Genomic DNA, 18497 nt, shown 5'->3' with positions numbered 1-18497 from the left:
AGTTCATCTTCCAAGATTTGGTGAAACATTTTCCTCCATCACATTGGATAGTTCTCGTTGTGGCTGTGGTTTTCTGAAACCCTAATTTCGTCTTCTTCATCTGAATCTTCGACGATAATGCTATCTTCTGACTCGATGATTGGTTGTTGGACAGCGAAAGCTGAAGGTAAGTTTTCAATATTTCAATTTGGTCCCTTTTGTTTTTGTTTTTCACTTTTTCTAAAGTGAGGTTCATTATAAGTTTTCAATATTTCAATTTGCTTTTAAGGGCACGTTAAGAGCTAAATATAGACATATCCTTCTAGAATTTGTGTGATCAAGCGTTTTGAAATTAAATTTTTAATATCATTTCTTTTTGGTGGGCATTTTTAATATAATTTCTTTATTTAAACTAGCGGCCAGACAGGCGCCGTGTGATCCATATTTTCTATTACACAAACTTATGTAAAAAAAAAAACATATTTTATGTTATGATGAGTTTGTTAATAAATAATTTTTGGTGCTAAAAAAAATGTATTATATTATTCTGAGTTTAAGAATTTTTGCTACTAAAAAAAATCAAGAATATTATTGATATTATGAAAAGTTCGCACCAAATTTTTTTTTATCCTCTTTCTATATAGGTATAGATATCTTATTAAGGAACATATTAACATTACCCATATTTTAAATGGTTGGCGTCCTTATTTAAAAAAAATTGAAGTTTTATCTTAGGGCACATAACCTATTATAACCTATTAGATGCGGATGGTGCATTAAAAGATCTGATATAGTGTTACAAGATTGAATGTTCAGAATTAAAAATATGGATGATTCTTAAATTTGGTCCCTAAGCACAATCAAATATAATTCTTAAATTTATAATTTAGGAAAACGCTAACTAATACTCCAGGCGCTAGTTAAGAAAATCTAATATTGTAAAACTACGTTGGAACTTGTGTAGTCAATGTTTGTAAAATATAAAGTGTCATTTTGAATACAAAAGTTATATTTTTTTTTTGGGTTACGTTAACTTGTGCCCTAAGGGCACATGTTAAGCTACCTAAAAATAGAAATAGAGCATTTAATGGTGAAAAACATTTAATGTTTAGAAAATTGAATACACCACAAGTTCAATAAATATTTTCCACATTTATCTTCTTAACATGTGCCCTTAAGGGCACAAGTTAACATTCTCCTTTTTTTTTATCCTTAACTAATATCGGGGCACCGGTTAGCATGACGCTATAATTAAATACTCAAGTAGTTAAGTGTATACATAATACATTTTGATTCTTAAATTTATAATAGGTAAGTTGTTCAATTTGTTTACTCCACAATGTTCACACAGTTCACACGTTATGAGCATATTCCAAGAATTTATTGGTCAATGATGAATAACTTATTTTCATGTTATTGCTAATTTGCTATCATCATAAAACAAAGCATGTATTCTCTTCCAACTATGTCACATGTCCTTCTGTAACTGCACAAAGGTTTCTTCTTACCTTTGACTTGTTTTCCATCTTTCTTGATCCTACTTTTGAGAGGAAAAAATGGCTGCAACTTTGGTGGGAGGTGCATTTCTATCTGCTTCTGTTCAAACAATAATGGACAAACTAACTTCATCAGAGTTTCGAGATTTCGTCAACAACAAGAAGTTGAACATGTCACTTTTGAAGCAATTAGAGACAACACTACTCACTCTTCATGCTGTTCTTGATGATGCTGAGAACAAGCAGATCAACAATCGTGCTGTCAAACAATGGCTTGATGAGTTGAAAGATGCAATCTTTGATGCAGAGGATTTGCTCAACCAAATCAGTTATGATTCCCTTAGATGCAAGGTGGAGAATAGTATTACAAAGTCTGAAAACATCAATGGTCAGGTTTGGAATTTCCTTTCATCTCCTTTTCAAAACTTGTATAGAGAGATCAATTCCCAGATGAAAAATATGAGTGAAAGGCTCCAACTTTTTGCACAACAGAAAGACATCCTTGGCTTGCAAACTGTAGGTGGTAGGGTTTTTTTTAGAACACCTTCAAGTTCAATTGTAGATCAATCTTTCATGGTTGGTAGGAAAAATGATAAAGAGAAACTAGTTAATATGTTGCTATCAGGTGGTGATAATATCGGTGTTGTACCAATTTTTGGCATGGGAGGTGTTGGTAAAACAACCCTCGCGCAAATTCTTTACAACGATAAAGAAGTTCAAGGACATTTTGATGTAAAAGCATGGGTTTGTGTGTCAGAAGAGTTTGATGTTTTGAGGGTATGCAGAACTTTACTTGAATCTATCACTTCAAGTGTTTGGGAAAGTGATAATCTTGATTCTCTTCGAGTCAAATTAAAGCAAAACTTGAAGGACAAAAGATTTTTGTTTGTGTTGGATGACATGTGGAATGATAGCTATAGTGATTGGCATGAGCTTGTGACTCCCTTCATTGATGGAAAATCTGGAAGCAGGGTGATCATCACAACACGTCAACAAAAAGTTGCCGAGGTCACACATACATTTCCTATCCATAAATTAGAACCTCTATCATACGAAGATTGTTGGTCATTACTCTCAAAACACGCATTTAGAAGTGAAGACTTCGGCAGCCGTAAATACCCAAGCCTAGAAACAATTTGCAGGAAGATTGCAAAAAAGTGTTGTGGATTACCAATAGCTGCCAAAACACTTGGAGGACTTTTACGCTCGAAAGTAGATGCAAAAGAGTGGAGTAAAATTTTAAATAGTGACATATGGAATTTTCCAAATGATAATGTTCTCCCTGCATTGCTTTTGAGTTATCAATATCTTCCTTCTCATTTGAAAAGATGTTTTGCTTATTGTTCAATTTTCCCAAAGGATTATTTTCTTGATAGGAAGCAAATGGTTTTGTTATGGATGGCTGAAGGCTTCCTTGAACATTCTCAAGGAAGAAAAACAATGGAGGAAGTAGGTGATGACTACTTCGTTGAATTGTCATCTAGATCTTTAATTCAACAATCAAATGATGATTCTGGTGGACAAAAGTTTTTCATGCATGATCTTGTCAATGATTTAGCTACAATTGTATCTGGAAAAAGTTGTTGCAGAGGTGAACATGGTGGTAACATCTCTGTAAATGTCCGTCATTTGTCATATAACCAAGAAGAGTATGACATTTTCAAGAAGTTTGAGAATTTCTACGATTTCAAATGCTTGCGAAGCTTTCTACCCCTTGGCCTCTGGTGGCGACAATCTTACTTATCTAAAAAAGTGGTTGATGATTTGATACCCACACTTAGAAGGTTGCGTGTGTTATCGTTATCAGGTTATAGAAACATCACCATTCTACCAGATTCGATTGGGAGTTTGGGGCAGTTGCGGTATCTTGATCTCTCCAACACTAGAATTGAAAGCTTGCCTGATACAACATGTAACCTTTGCAATTTGCAAACATTGATTTTATCATATTGCTATCATCTTGTCGAATTGCCGGTACATATTGGAAAGTTAATAAATTTACGGCACCTAAACATTAGTTGGACGAACATAAAGGAGATGCCAATGGAGATTCTTGAGCTAGAAAACCTTCAGACTTTAACAACTTTTGTAGTGGGCAACCAAAAAGATGGGTTAAGTGTGAGAGAGCTTGGTAAGTTTCCTAACCTACAGGGAAAACTTTGCATCCAGAAGCTACATAATGTCATTGATGTTGTTGAAGCATATGGTGCCAACTTGAAGAGCAAAGAACATATCGAGGAATTAATTCTACGATGGGGCGATCTAACTGAAGATTCACAAACTGCAAGAGCTGTGCTTGATGCATTGCAACCATCAACAAACTTGAAGAAACTGAGCATTGACTTGTATGGCGGAACAAGTATTCCAAGTTGGTTGGGAGATTCTTCGTTTTCTAATATGGTGACCCTTTTCATCAGTAATTGTATATATTGCACGGCAATTCCACCACTAGGGCAGCTACCTTCTCTCAAGGACTTGACTATTAGAGGCATGACATTGGAGACAATTGGCGCAGAATTTTATGGCATGCTGGGAGGAGGTTCTAGTTCTTCATTCCAACCATTTCCATCCTTGGAGATTCTGAAATTTCAGAACATGTCAAATTGGAAGGAATGGCTTCCTTTTCTCAGCAACAAATTTCCTTTTCCTTGTCTTAAATGTCTAAGGTTATTCCAGTGTCCTAAACTGAGGGGATACTTGCCTAGCCATCTTTTTTCCATAGAACAAATTGGAATATATGGCTGTGATCTTCTCTTGGCAACACCACCTACTCTGCATTGGATCTCATCAATAAAAATAATAACAGTCGAGGGAGATTTAGATTCTCAAGCTGATATAATCCAATGGCCAATGCTTGAGACCGATTCTCCATGTCAGCTGCAGCGTGCATCAGTCCGTTGTTGTGATACACTTATGTCTCTACCTAAAATGATTTTAAGCAGCACTTGTCTCCAACACTTGGAACTTTATAATCTTCCATATCTCACTGCATTTCCAGCAGATTGTCTACTAACTTCACTGCAATTACTCAGAATCATTGACTGTGAGAATTTAACATTTTTGCCTCCTACTATGTGGTGCAAATATATGTCGCTTATGACATTAGAGTTAGAGAATAGCTGTAATGCACTTACCTCCTTTCCATTGGATGGTTTCCCCGTGCTACAAAGTCTTTCCATTGATGGTTGTATGAGTCTAGAGTCCATTTTTATTTCAAACAGTTCTTCCCTCACAACTCTTGAATGTTTGACTCTCATTGATCTTCCAAAACTCAAGTTATCATTTGGTGAAGGAGCTTGCCTACTTCCCAAGTTGAGATCATTTCAGATTAAATCCGTGAGAGTAACAACGCCTGTAGTTAAATGGGGTCTCCAACTCCTAACCGCGCTTTCAGATTTGCATATTGGAGGTGATGATATTGTTAACACTTTATTGAAGGAGAAGTTGCTTCCTATTTCATTAGTGTCTTTGACAATCACTAATCTCACTGAAATGAAATCATTAAAGGAAAATGCATTTCAACACCTCTCCTCTTTGGAAAGCCTTCACTTTCTGCATTGTCCGGGGCTTGAGTCTTTGCCAGAAGATACATTGCTTTCATCTCTTAAGTTGCTGAGCATCAGAAAATGCTCTCGGTTAGAAGCAAGGTACGAAAGTCAGAGAGGAAAAGACTGGTCCAATATCGCTCATATTCCTGTCATAAAAATAAATGGCCAAGTCATAATATGAGCAATGGAAAGTGAATGAAGCTTTGCACTCTCAGGTACCTTTTTCTTTTATATCACTAGCTAAGGATAATCTGCTTAATTATATGTGCATTTGTTTATATAATCTTGGAGGTATATAATACTATTTGCTCACAGTGATTTTTGAGGCTTATAATATGATGCACAAAATGTTCTTACATGACACTGTCATTTTATTTCTTGCACCTTTCTGTCAATATGTTCAATTAGCATTTGTTTTAGTTCCATGTCTTTGCTGGTGCATTTCCTCACTGCATACTACAATCTCGACAAGATGATCTTTTCTCGAAAGCAAGTGAAATGATAATATTCTGCTTTTTTGTTGTAGTGTGATCACATATATATACTCCTATCACTATTGTACATTGCATTGGAATTGACGTTGTTTGCTTGTTTCCTTCTAAAATATGGTTTAATATAAGTTTTCTATAATGCTAACCTTGTTATATATTTTTCTTATTGACAGAAGGAGTGAAAAATCCATCACCAGAACCCCTGCCTTAGGTCCTATGCTGCATACCTGCTACTGTATCTTATGCGAGAGGATTTAACTGAAGATCTTGTGCTATGTTCATGAATATTGAGTATGTAGATGTTACATACTAATTTCGTGCATCTCAGTAGACACTAGTAAGGCATTATTTACAGAATATTAAGTATGTAAATAGAACTAGTTCTCTGTAGTTTCATGTATCCACCTTTGAGTATGGTTTTACACACAAACATTTGGTTAAATAATGAGTGATATATACAAAATTGTAAATAAAGTTATTGTGTGCTTAACCAAAGTTTAGGATATATATTGACTATTTGGGTTTCCTTGTCCATACAATAAAATATATGTTTGCAATCAAAGCATAAGGAATTAGGCTCATTTTTAATTACATTGGCAACTTCAATAATCTATTAACTTGTACATACTAGTTCGTTAGTGAATGATAGTATAATATAACTTAGAGGCTAATGCTTTGTTCAAAACTTAGAGACTAATGCTAGTAATAAGTGGCTGAAGTTATTATACATAAACCTGATACTTATGCACGGTGCATAAGTAAAGGACAACCACCAGATGTCATTTTTACACGTGTTACAATCTCAGCCTGTCAAAGGAATTGAACCTCAGCCTTCAGATTACGTGACACGTGTAATAATCACACTCTTTCACAGGAGCTAACGGATTCCGTCACCAAAATTAACAGAATTCTTCAAACGATTTCACACGAGCTTATCAAACCTTCTCAGACGATTTCTGCCGCCGGAATCATCATCTCTGTCACCGATTGCATCATTCGCCGGAATCATCATCATCCAAATCATCATCACGGTCACCTATTCCATGATTCGCTGAAATCATCATCACCGAAATCGATTTCATCATTAATCGACATCGCCGGCAACATTACTTCAAACACAGTTCAAATCACAGTGATCACATTTGATTTGGAGGTTGTTTCATGAGCTTTTTTTCTACTGATTTTGATTATTATGTGTTTTTCAGTATTTGTTAAATCTGTGAATGGTTGTGGTTATTTATTGATTTGCATGAAGAGGTACAAGAATCACTAGTTTGGGTGTTTAAGAAATTGCTAGTCTGCTGATTTTATCAGAGGGAGGGTGTTTTTTTCTGATGGATATATGTTTTTAACAATTTTTGCATGGAGGCCATTGATAAGCAATTTTTGCACTAGTAATGGTTTCAGGAGACAACACATTGAAACCATTTAAATAAATGAATTCAGTATAACTAGAGTATGGTAACTGAATTATTAATCATGTAATTAGTGTATTTTTTAGCATAAACTGCTGCTTAATCATGTAACTAGAGTATGGTATCACATTCTCTATGTTTGCAAGCTTCTATACAGGGCAATGAACTGCTGCTTTAGTCATTGGTGATGCATATTACTATTATTCAATTAATTGTAATGTTGATGAATTTTTGGGTTGTATGTCTTCATATTAGTGGATTAATTCTAATGTATCATTATCAGCATCATCATCATTATTGTCATCTGCTTTAAATTAAATGCAACCATTATTATTGTTAAATGGTTTCCAGATGTGCAACAGTACAACCATTAAGACTGTTCAATGGTTTAAAGAACAACGCTTGTGTATGTAAATGGTATTTTAAGTATACTATTGCATGCATGTTACTTTGCTTGGTGTTTTCAGTGGTTAATTTAATGTTAAATGATTGTCGTTTATAGGGTATTGTTTCTGTTTTCAATGGATTTGACATCAACTTCATCTGGAATTGCCCAAATGCCTGTTGTTGATAGTTCAGACACACTTGCTGATAGTTTGCAATGCTACTCTCCTACTAAAAAAGAAACTTGGGAGTATCTTGCTTTTAAATCGGTTGAAGAGGTTGAAAAATTTTATGGTGATTATGCACTTAAAAGTGGGTTTTCAATTCGGATTTTGTTGAAATCAAGAAACAATTCACAGAATCAGCGAACTGATAAAATACACTATCTACGATATGGATGTAACAAACAAGGTTACAAGAAAGGAAGTTTGCTTGATCCGAAGAACAAGCCAAAATCAGAGAGTCCGGTTGTGGTTGAATTTGAGAAAGTAAAAGAAAAACCTGAGGAAAGGGTTGGTTGTACAGCTGCCATATTTTTGAAGTTGGATGAAACTCTGAATGTCTTTAAGATATACAAATGGGATGTGCCCCATTGTCATCCGTTACATAAACCGGAACATGGATGTTACTTGAGATCATTCAGACAAGTCAATGAAGTGCAAGGACAGCTTGCTGTAATAAATTCGAAAGCCGGGATGTCGATGAGAACTTCTTATGAAGTCATGGGTCAGGGAGTTGGAGGAACAGATAACTTGCCTTTTCGATTTTCAGATTTAAAGAATTATCTGATGACAAATCGGCAAAAAGAGATGCTAGTTGGTGAGGCAACCGTGATTCAAGATTTTTTTAGAAATGAAGCTCTGTCGAAACCATCCTTTTATTATGATATTCAAGTTGATGCTGCGGAAGATATAGCTAGTATTTTTTGGGCAGATGGGATTATGCAGCTTGATTATGCCTTATTTGGTGATGTTATAAGCTTTGATACAACTTACCGAACCAATAATCAGTATCGCCCTTTAGGTTAGTTTTTTGAACTTCTATCAGGTTTTGAAATTACTGGTTTGATATCATTATGTTATGCACTGTGTTGCCATGAATAGTATAGGTAATTTGAACTTATTGAAACCATTTAGCCACAGTTATGGTTTCATTGTATAACATGTTTAAACCATTTGACCACTCTAATGGTTTCTAGCAGAATAACATATGAATAGTAGTTCCATCATTGTTTTCATCTAACCAAATTTGTACCTTATGAGATTTGTAGTCTTGTGATGTTATCAGAGGTGTTTTTCTTATATATTTCTTATAATTTCTAATGTAGGTCATTGGTAAACCATTTAGCCACAGTTATGGTTTCATTGTATAACATGTTTAAACCATTTGACCACTCTAATGGTTTTGCTATACTGTAACTTTGATATATGTTTTTTTTTTTTTCCTGATTTGGTTCATTTTTACATTTCAGCTGCATTCATGGGCTTTGACAATCATCGTACAAGTGTGTTATTTGGCGCTGCCCTGTTGTATGACGAGACTGCAGCAACTTTTGACTGGTTGTTTACAACATTTTTGAAATGTATGTCCAATAAAAAACCACAATCGATATACACGGATCAGGCGACTGCATTGTTGAAGTCAGTTCCAAATATTTTTGAAGGTGTTTTTCATGGACTTTGCTCATGGCATATGGCAGAGAATGCAAAGAAGAATCTCGGGTCTCGTGCAAATAGTGCTTTTTTTGATGAGTTGAATATTTTGATTTCACATGTTGAGACTGAATCAGATTTTGATTACAATTGGGATCAGATGATGAAAACCTGTTTTGATGGAAGGCCAACTGCAGACTTTAAGTGGCTTGTTCAAACTTACAGGAATCGTATGCATTGGTCTTCAGCTTGGGTCAAATATCATTTTACTGCTGGTTTGAAAACAACTCAATTAAGTGAGTCCTTCAATGCCTTTCTCCGTCATTTTCTGCAGCCTGATCATTCACTTGTTATATTCTTCAATCATTTTAATATTATGGTCCAGAGAATGAGGGATAATCATACTGAGTTAGACTTTAAGGCTGCAAACACTAGAGCAAAAAACAATTATCCCAACAGTCAACTGATGCGGTCAGTTGTAAACAAATACACCCCAACTTGCTTTGCATTCATTCATAGACAGTATGATTTTTCTTTCAAATACTTTTATGAAGAGGTCACACCCCAAGTTTCTGCATTTGATAAGGTTTTCAAAGTTTTTACAATTGTACATGTTGATGAACGTGAGGAAGTAGATGGTGTTAATTATGATGATGCTTGTAATGATGGGCCTTCAAACCGTGATGTTTTGGATGAAGAAGTTGCTGAAAACCTTTCCCCAAACTTTGAAAAGCATGATCGACTTGATGAACGGCTTGTGACAATTGATATTAGGGCCAAACGTATTAGCTGCACATGCCGTATGTTTGAGAACAGGGGTTTCTTGTGTCGACATATTTTCAAAATATTGGAGTTTTTAGGTGGTTCTGTGCAATATCATGGTTTGAAGACAATACCTGCAGAATATGTGTTAAAGCGTTGGTGTAGAGATGTGCGTCAGTCTGTTAAATCTACTATCAATGTTGCCACTGAAGGCGCGACTCAAGCACAACGATATCAACAAATTTGTGCTGTTACAGTTAACCTTTGTACACGTGTTTGTGCAGATCCTGAGGCTTCTCAAATTTTTCTTAATGGTGTTCTTGAAGCTGGGAGAAAGGCAGAGGAGTTGCTTAATTCGAAAGGTATTCATACAGTTCAATCTTCCGTGACGCCACCTAAGTCATCTTCCGTTACGCCATCTAAGTCTTGCAATACAACAGCTGTCAGTGAAGCATCTGATGCTCAAAAGTCGACTGGTCCAAAGTTCAAAAAAAGACCAAATCCAATTAGATCAAAGAAACGACTTAAAAGTGATTATGAATTGGCTAGAGAACACCAGAAATTCCTTATACACCGGAAGAGAAAACAGAGAGGGGCTGAGGATTTAAAGGGGAAAGAGTCTGCTGATTGATATTTTTACATGTTATAATTTTGTATTAGACTTTGTTACAGAAGCATTAGACTTGTATTAATCGTACTTGGTCATTTCATGTTTTTTGTTGGTATTATAATAACCATCGTCTATATTTTAACTACACTGAAACCATTAAGTACATCAAATGGTTCCCCAATATTATACAGCGAAACCATTGTTATTGCTAAATGGTTTCAATAACCATCGACTATATTTTATTGGAAACCATACTATAAGTTTATTGCTAAGAGATATTTGATTATTATGTTACTTTTAAATTTTATTGTTCAATGACATACTGTAAGTTACATTACAGCTTCCTAATATAATGGTTATATTGCTAATAGTTGTCTGCAACCATTAAGTACATCAAATGGTTTTGTAGGCCAACTGTCTGGAACCATTCATTGGGCAGAATGGTTTCGTAGGCCAAAGAAGATTAAATAAATTAAGACAGAAGACACACCCAAGGAGGAAGAATACAGTCTGATACACTAGTACATATATAATCGAGCTAACTCGTGAATCAAACTAATTGAACTATATATAATTTAAGTTTAGCTCAAATTTGACTTATTTGATTCATAAATCAAATTCAATGAATCAATGAGTCTATTCAACACACTTGTTTAAACTAATCTTAAAAAAACTTGACGTTCCACTAATTAACTTTTACCCATTAATCTTAGCTTGTTTCATATTGCTCAATGACATACTCTAAATTACATCACAGCTTTCAAATAATTGTCTGCAACCATTAAGTACATCAAATGGTTTTGTAGGATAACTGTATGGAACCATTCATTGGGCAGAATGGTTTACAAACTACACTGTCATTTGTGTATATTATATGGTACGAATAACCCAGAGATTGATTAGTTGAATGCTGGAATCATTACGTTTTAAATAAGAAGTGTATCTACTTCGTCGACAACGCTCCGGATACCATAAAGTTTAAATAAGAAGTTAATCATAGCATCAACATAAACAACTACATTTTACCATACAAAGTAAAATCCATTAAAACTAAAATGTTATGTAAACAAATATTAAAATGTTTAAAACATCCTAAACCCTGTTGCCAAATGGTTTCTTTGTACAACAGCTTGAAACCATTTAATACCACTAATGGTTTCTAACCATTTTATAGAGAAGCATCAAACCATTTTACAAATTGTAGTGCTTAACCATCAAGTTGCTTCTTTGTCAAAAAAAAAAACCATCAAGTTGCATCCTTCAGGACTTGTTCTTTTCTGGAATTGCTAGAGTTGGTTAATATAGCTGAACATAGATCAATGCGGAGATCCATAATTTTTGCAATCTTTCCATTGTCCCCATGTTTCCTAAGTTTGGACCAACCTTTGAAAGATTGCATTTCACCACCCCATTCATCAAGAAACTTCATGCAAAACACTCCACAATTGTCTGAATCAACTTGAGTAGGCACCTTTGGTGTATCCCAATTGAATGTGGTGAATTGGAAAGGCATTTTGATTTTCCATAACTTATATAATTCTGTCATAAATGCTTCCACCTCATTCAGCCAAACATCAAACATCTGTTTGTATAAGCTAGGTTCACCATTTGGTAACTGCAATTTCTCTCCTCCCCCCGTCAAGCTGTTTAGGAATTCAAATTTGTGGCTTTTAAAATTGACGACAAAGCAGACATAATGGCTTCCTGGATTGCCAGCTATTGCTGGTGTCATGATCTGTTCCATCATGTCAAACATATTATTAAAATTAAAATAAAACGATGTCTAAAATCATATTACTAAACTAAATTTATCATACTTAAATCATCATATCAAACATATTACAAATTAATGAAACCATTTTACAAGAGTAATGGTTTCAGTGTACAAATCCAGAAACAATGATAGATTATGTAGATTACTGATTTTCAACAATGTGAAAGTCAGATTCTTTCTTCATACACCAACTCACATGTTAGAGACTCAACAATGTATACATAAAAAAGTCAAATTGTTATTAGCCTATGATGGATTTTTACACTGAAACCATTATTCTTGATAAATGGTTTCATTAATTTGCACACTGAAACCATTACTCTTGATAAATGGTTTCAGTTATATATATACACTTGTATTGAAATAGCATTAGTTGAAACCTACTAAAGGATGGTCTCCCAACATGCAGATTACTGATTATGCATTTATACTTAATGTATTAACAAACTAATCAAACAGTACAAAATTGATTTACTTACGTATTCTAGCTTTGTAGGGTCAATGGCCTTCCAATCCATGTACTTAAAATTTTTCAGTCTGTCAACGAATCTCCAGTGCGCAATTGTTTTAGTTACAGGAGGCATTCTTTCCATGTCAAACTGGTTATATAAAATGAGTAAAAATCAATAAGATTATGTAAAAGTATTGAAATTGTTAATATTAAAGGGATATAATACATACATAATTAACCAATGGTGTCACTAGTCTTGTCATGTTGTCCTGCTGATTCCAATTTAAACAATTAACCCAACTGTTTATGACAAAGCATGATACCCATTCATCCTTTTGAAGTGTCCAGAAGTCAGCCCTTTGTAGAGAATACAAATGAGCCTTGTTGTCTGAACAGTACATAATGTGATCCCTATACAATAATTAAGTATAAGTATTTAGGATAAGCAAACAAACTACTAGAACAATCTTAAGCAAAGATCTTGAAACCATTTACCAATTACCAATGGTTTCAGTGTCTAACATCTTGAAACCATTTAATATTAGTAATGGTTTCACCCATTTAAGAATACTAATAATTGAGAAATATCATGTTCAACTTTTTACTACTGTAGGGAAACTTCTTGGAAACCATTCATTGCGAAAAATGGTTTTGAATGAAGAAACAGCCAAGATAATAATTTTGTTCAAAACAACAGCTTAAAAACCAAATAAAACAACCATTTTCACTTACTTATCAAGCTCCGGGTTCCAAGCATATGTTGATAATTTTTTCTGCAACTCCGTTGCAGCAGACTTGTGGACAGCGTCATCATATGGGCTTGCAAGGTATTTCGATTTCTTCACCGCCCGTCGACGCTCAGGATATGTATTATCAGAATAAAGCATATTATGCTTTCTTCTTTTCTTTGGAGTGACATTGTCCAAGTCAATTATTTCATCTGGCTTTATTGACTTTAATGGAGTTGCACTGTGAAATAATATTACATAATAGTGTTAATTTTTGCAAAATTCAAATAATATTACAATTATCACACTGTTTGATTCTTACTTTATGACTACATTCGAGTCAGATTTTGTAGGGTTCTCCTGATGCATCGCATCTGGTACCAACACTAGCTCAGAACATGTTTCCTGTGGCACTGAATCTTTTTTCACTAAATCATCGTTATTCAACCTGAAACCATTAAAAATGATTTTAGTTTTCAAACATCGCATATCAAAACCATTGATCAACGCTTTTAAAGTTATGGTTTAAGATGTTAGATTAATATCTTTCCTTTAAATATCTTCAAAGTTATTATAGTTTTAAGAATCACAAATAAAAACCATTAAAAGACATCATATATTCATTTTTACTCTGCATATGAAGCTTCAGCCCCATCAAAAAATTCTGGAAACTTGGAGATAGTTTCCTGTGTAACTGAATCTGTTCCTTGTGACACTGAATGATTTTTATCGAACCTGAAACCATAAAACATCATTTTGCTTGTCATAAATCACATATCAAAACTATTGGCAAACACTTTTAAAGTTATTGTTTAAGATGTTAAACTAATATGTTTCCTTTAAATAGAGACATCATACATATTCATTGCTTACCCTGCGTTTGAAGCTTCAGCCCCATCAAAAAACTCCGGAAACTTGATGATAGTTTCCTGTGTTAATGTGAGTCCAACATTGTTTGTTTCCGGTGTCATTGTCAGCTTCACTGAATCATCAATGATTTTGGTTGCTGCCTTAACTGAATCATCAATCATCTTGGTAATGATCTCATCTTCTTCATCATTGTCATCCTCATCAATTATCACGGCATTGATCTCATCCTTTTCATCATTGTCATCTTCATCAATGCTTTTGGCATTGATCTCATCTTCTGCATCATTGTCATTATTCAACCTGAAACCATTGATGTGATTTGTTTTAGCACTTGACATAAAAAAGTTAAACTAATGCTTCAACATTGATTTTTGACAAAGCGATATTGACTAAATGCAGTACCCTTCATCATTGTGCTTGTCTGCATCATTGTCTTTATTGGAACTGTTATTCTTTTCAGTTTCAGCCTGGGCTTCCATTGGATTGTCCTTGTCAGTTTTTGTTTCTTCTGGGACTGCATCTTTTTTCCCAGAAGTTCCGACAGTTGCCTCAGCTATTCGTCGTTCCAATGTTGTTGCGGATCTAGTATAGATATTTATACAAGACCTACAGTGATTAAGATACATTTCTGCCTGCAAGGACAATCACTTATGGTTTCAGTTATAATTTTTATGTTAAATTTAATATGAATATTTTGTTGGAAACCATAAGAGGGCTATTTTGGTTTCAGACACAACACAAGTGAAACCATTAAGACACACTTTATGTTGCAGTTATAATATTTTATGTTAAATTTAATATGAATATTTTGTTGGAAACCATAAGAGGGCTATTGTGGTTTCAGACACAACACAAGTGAAACCATTAAGACACACTTCTGGTCTCAGTTATAATAAGTTTATGTTAAATTAGGATTCGAAAAGAAAAGACGGTACATGAGTATCGATAATTCACGATTTCCACCATTAAATAGGATTTGGTATACAAATATCGATAAAAACTTAAACTAAATAATCCAAACATAAGAGCAATAACATTTACCTTAGACAGTGGGCATGTGTCTGCATCAAAACACAGTACAAGCGGACCTTCTGCGGGTCTGTACAGACTTGTTACCCCGGCTGTCAATCCATTTTCAAGCCCCATGATATCATGGATCTTGGCAAGTTCCTGGTTTGCCGCCTTGACATCCCAATCACGAAGGGATGGCCGCTTGTATTTGCCCGTCAAAAATGGGCTTCGTTTCCCCATTTTATCCATGTAGTTAATCTGCAACAATTAGTTAATATTGCCTCAAATTGGGAAACATGACACATTCAATTCAAAAGGAATATACATATAGGAATGAAGGCAAGTATGTGTTGATTGTATAAATATTGCTCAAATGAAAGACATGCTCAAAAGTAAATGAATAAATATGCATGTGACAAGTATGTGTTGATTGTATTAAGAATAAAAGACATAAATGAGATATGAAATATGAATATTTATTGGAAACCATAAGAGGACTATTTTGGTTACAGATATAAAACTAGAGAAACCATTAAACCACACTCATGGTTTCAGTTATAAGATTGTGTTGGATAAAATATGAATAAGTATGTGTTTGTAAAATTGACTTTTAATTCAAATCATTGAGTGGACATCATTACCATTAGGAAGTGGAAATCTGCTAATGGATTTAAAACTCCTGGAGATTGCAGGCCTTTTTTCATATAGTCTAGAACATGTGAGCACCAGTTATATGAAGATACACCGGCTGGATCTTCTAAAATATCTGCATACTGCAGTGACACATTGCCTTTATTAGTCGGGCACAAAATGTTATGAATGATGAAACAAATTATACCCTTCACCCATGTTTTAGGTTTTTCTGTAGTCTTCAGTATCCTTTCTAATTCAGCAACCTTCACAACTGGAGAATAATCTCCAGTCAATCCCAATTCCTTCCTTAGCCTTCTAATTGCTCCATCAGAGCAAAGATTAGTGTCTATCTTCTTTCCAGCCATTGGAAGTTCATAGACTCTATGCACATCATCCTCTTTCAACTCTAGGACCTCCGTATCGCTCAATCTTATCCACATATGTTCCTTTTCAAATCTTCTGACAACCCAATCGATAAAAAAGGTGTGGATCCTTGTCCAGTTACAGATATGTAGCATCCCTCCATAGCCACAGTTGTTTAGTTGGTCAATTATTTCGTCTTTCCTTTTTTTGACATGTACTGAATGCATAAGGTCATAGACCTTAGGTACACTCATTTTATGCCTCAGTCTTGCATCTGCATCAGAATCTTTCTTCACCATATCTTGTTTCACATTTTCAACAGCACAAGAAACTTTCTTACCATTCCTTTCATTTTCATCATCCGAACTTGTCTCATCGGAATCTTGTGCCTCTATTTGTGGTTTCTTATTACGACCACGAGAAGCAATGCTTTCATCACCCTTTTTATGTTCCTTCTTTTTTTTATTCTTCTTTTCATTACCTTTTGCAGCTCCTGTTTTTCGCTTATTTTTTTGACCACCACTGGATGATGAATCGGTGTCATTCCTTTTATCCTCATCTGACGGTGTCAGCCCGATACTGAAGGATGGCAATTCCTGTACGTTCTTTGATTTTTTCACCTGGATCAAAGGAAACTAGTAAGTATGGTTTCACATGGCAGATAATAAGTTAAATTCTCTACTTTTTTCATATCACTACATAAACTAGTAAAAATTCTCTCATGGAAACCACAAGAGGGCTACTTTGGTTTCAGATACACTAAAAGTGTACAATTATACTTTTTCAAAGCAACCAATTATCACAAAGAGACACTGATCAATTCTTTTTCAAAACAACCAAACTAAACAAAACCATCTCTACTTTTTTCATATCACTACATAAACTAGTAAGAATTCTTTCATGGAAACCACAAGAGGGCTACTTTGGTTTCGGATACACTAAAAGTGTACAATTATACTTTTTCAAAGCAACCAATTATCACAAAGAGACAGTGATCAATTCTTTTTCAAAACAACCAAACTAAACAAAACCATCTCTATTTTTTCATATCACTACATAAACTAGTAAGAATTCTTTCATGTAAACCATAAGAGGGCTACTTTGGTTTCAGATACACTAAAAGTGTACAATTATACCTTTTCAAAGCAACCAATTATCACAAAGAGACACTGATCAATTCTTTTTCAAAACAACCAAACTAAACAAAACCATCTCTACTTTTCTCATATCACTACATAAACTAGTAAGAATTCTTTCATGGAAACCACAAGAGGGCTACTTTGGTTTCAGATACACTAAAAGTGTACAATTATACTTTTTCAAAGCAACCAATTATCACAAAGAGACACTGATCAATTCTTTTTCAAAACAACCAAACTAAACAAAATCATCTCTACTTTTAGTTTCATCAATTCTTTTTCAAAACAACCAAACTAAACAAAACCATTTCAGATTATGATTTTCCCCAAATTGGAATTTAGGTTACACCAATGCAATTTCTTTCCAAACAAAACAAAAGCATTTTCCAACTAACAGTTACACTTGCAAAAGCATTAGGGAAGTTCAAACCTGTGTCGTTTTCTTCATTTTGCTTTTTGGAAGTGAATCGTTGATGATGATCTTTACTTGCGTGTAAGAAATCAACAGTATTTGGTTTTGAAGATTGATTTCGGTGACAGTGATGATGAAGGAGTGAACTCTGATGGAAATGATTGTAGATTTCAGTGACGGTGATGATGAATGTAGCTTCCGGTGATGATGTTGATTCCGGCGATGGTGATGATGAACGATTGTTGTTGGTTTTGGACAGAAAAATGTTAGTTGCGAGATAACCGTTACTTTTGGAGTTAACGTCGTTAGTGGGAAGCCGTTGTAGGAAGGAATGGGTTGGGCTAGGCGTGTTGGGCTCGGCTAGTGGGCTGGACTTATGCAGCGTGCATAAGTATTTGTTTATGTATAATAACCGGACCCGTAATAAGTGATATAATTTAGAGACTAATTTGATCAATAAATTACATAAAAATTAACAGAATGTCCAAATTGCTCGTGTAATTCAAAACCACGATCTTTTTAATCTATTCACAAATTTCGTGGGGTAAAATACACCCCCTATAATTTCAAGCAGCAAATAGTGATTATGCCGTAAAAAATCCAGTAATATGGAAAAAAGATTTTTGGCTTAATTAGTAAAATTGTCCCATATTTTTTGTTTTAGATTGGTTCCTTAAAGAGAAAAAGTCTGAATAAGTCCTTAAAGAAAAAAAAAAGGTCCGAATAGGTCCCTTAAAGACATCTCCGTTAATCAGTTTGGTCTCTAAAAAAAGGTCCGA

The 18497-nt window shown here is 34.5% G+C and overlaps 3 protein-coding genes across 4 annotated transcripts; 2 read left to right on the top strand and 1 right to left on the bottom strand.

The window, feature by feature from the left end:
- Positions 1–228: 228 nt before the first annotated feature.
- LOC123885196 (putative disease resistance RPP13-like protein 1) lies at positions 229–6846 on the top strand. 2 transcript variants are annotated; one of them, XR_006801101.1, is made up of 3 exons: positions 229–5238; positions 5550–5590; positions 5686–6000. XR_006801101.1 is itself a non-coding variant. In XM_045934461.1 (2 exons), the coding sequence occupies exon 1, from the start codon at positions 1536–1538 to the stop codon at positions 5202–5204; it is 3669 nt and encodes a 1222-aa protein (XP_045790417.1). In that variant the 5' UTR covers positions 229–1535; the 3' UTR covers positions 5205–5238; positions 5688–6846. The 2 variants fall into 2 exon arrangements, 1 of the variants encoding a protein (XP_045790417.1); XM_045934461.1 differs by lacking the exon at positions 5550–5590 and having other exon boundaries at positions 5688–6846.
- A 584-nt stretch (positions 6847–7430) lies between these two features.
- LOC123884418 (protein FAR1-RELATED SEQUENCE 5-like) lies at positions 7431–10358 on the top strand. Its single transcript, XM_045933506.1, has 2 exons — positions 7431–8336; positions 8785–10358. Exons 1-2 carry the CDS (start codon positions 7451–7453, stop codon positions 10356–10358), a joined length of 2460 nt encoding a protein of 819 aa, XP_045789462.1. The 5' UTR covers positions 7431–7450.
- Positions 10359–11496: 1138 nt separating this feature from the next.
- Positions 11497–18130, bottom strand: LOC123884417. The gene is made up of 11 exons (XM_045933505.1): positions 17737–18130; positions 15813–16787; positions 15202–15429; positions 14563–14792; positions 14164–14460; positions 13921–14025; positions 13613–13738; positions 13295–13531; positions 12793–12973; positions 12591–12710; positions 11497–12072 (listed from the first exon to the last, which is right to left on the bottom strand). Exons 1-11 carry the CDS (start codon positions 17752–17754, stop codon positions 11584–11586), a joined length of 3006 nt encoding a protein of 1001 aa, XP_045789461.1. The 5' UTR covers positions 17755–18130; the 3' UTR covers positions 11497–11583.
- Between the last annotated feature and the right edge of the window lie 367 nt (positions 18131–18497).

This window comes from Trifolium pratense, linkage group LG5 (genome assembly GCF_020283565.1).
Source record: "Trifolium pratense cultivar HEN17-A07 linkage group LG5, ARS_RC_1.1, whole genome shotgun sequence".
Lineage (NCBI taxonomy): Eukaryota > Viridiplantae > Streptophyta > Magnoliopsida > Fabales > Fabaceae > Trifolium > Trifolium pratense.
This window is presented reverse-complemented; position numbering and strand designations above follow the sequence as displayed.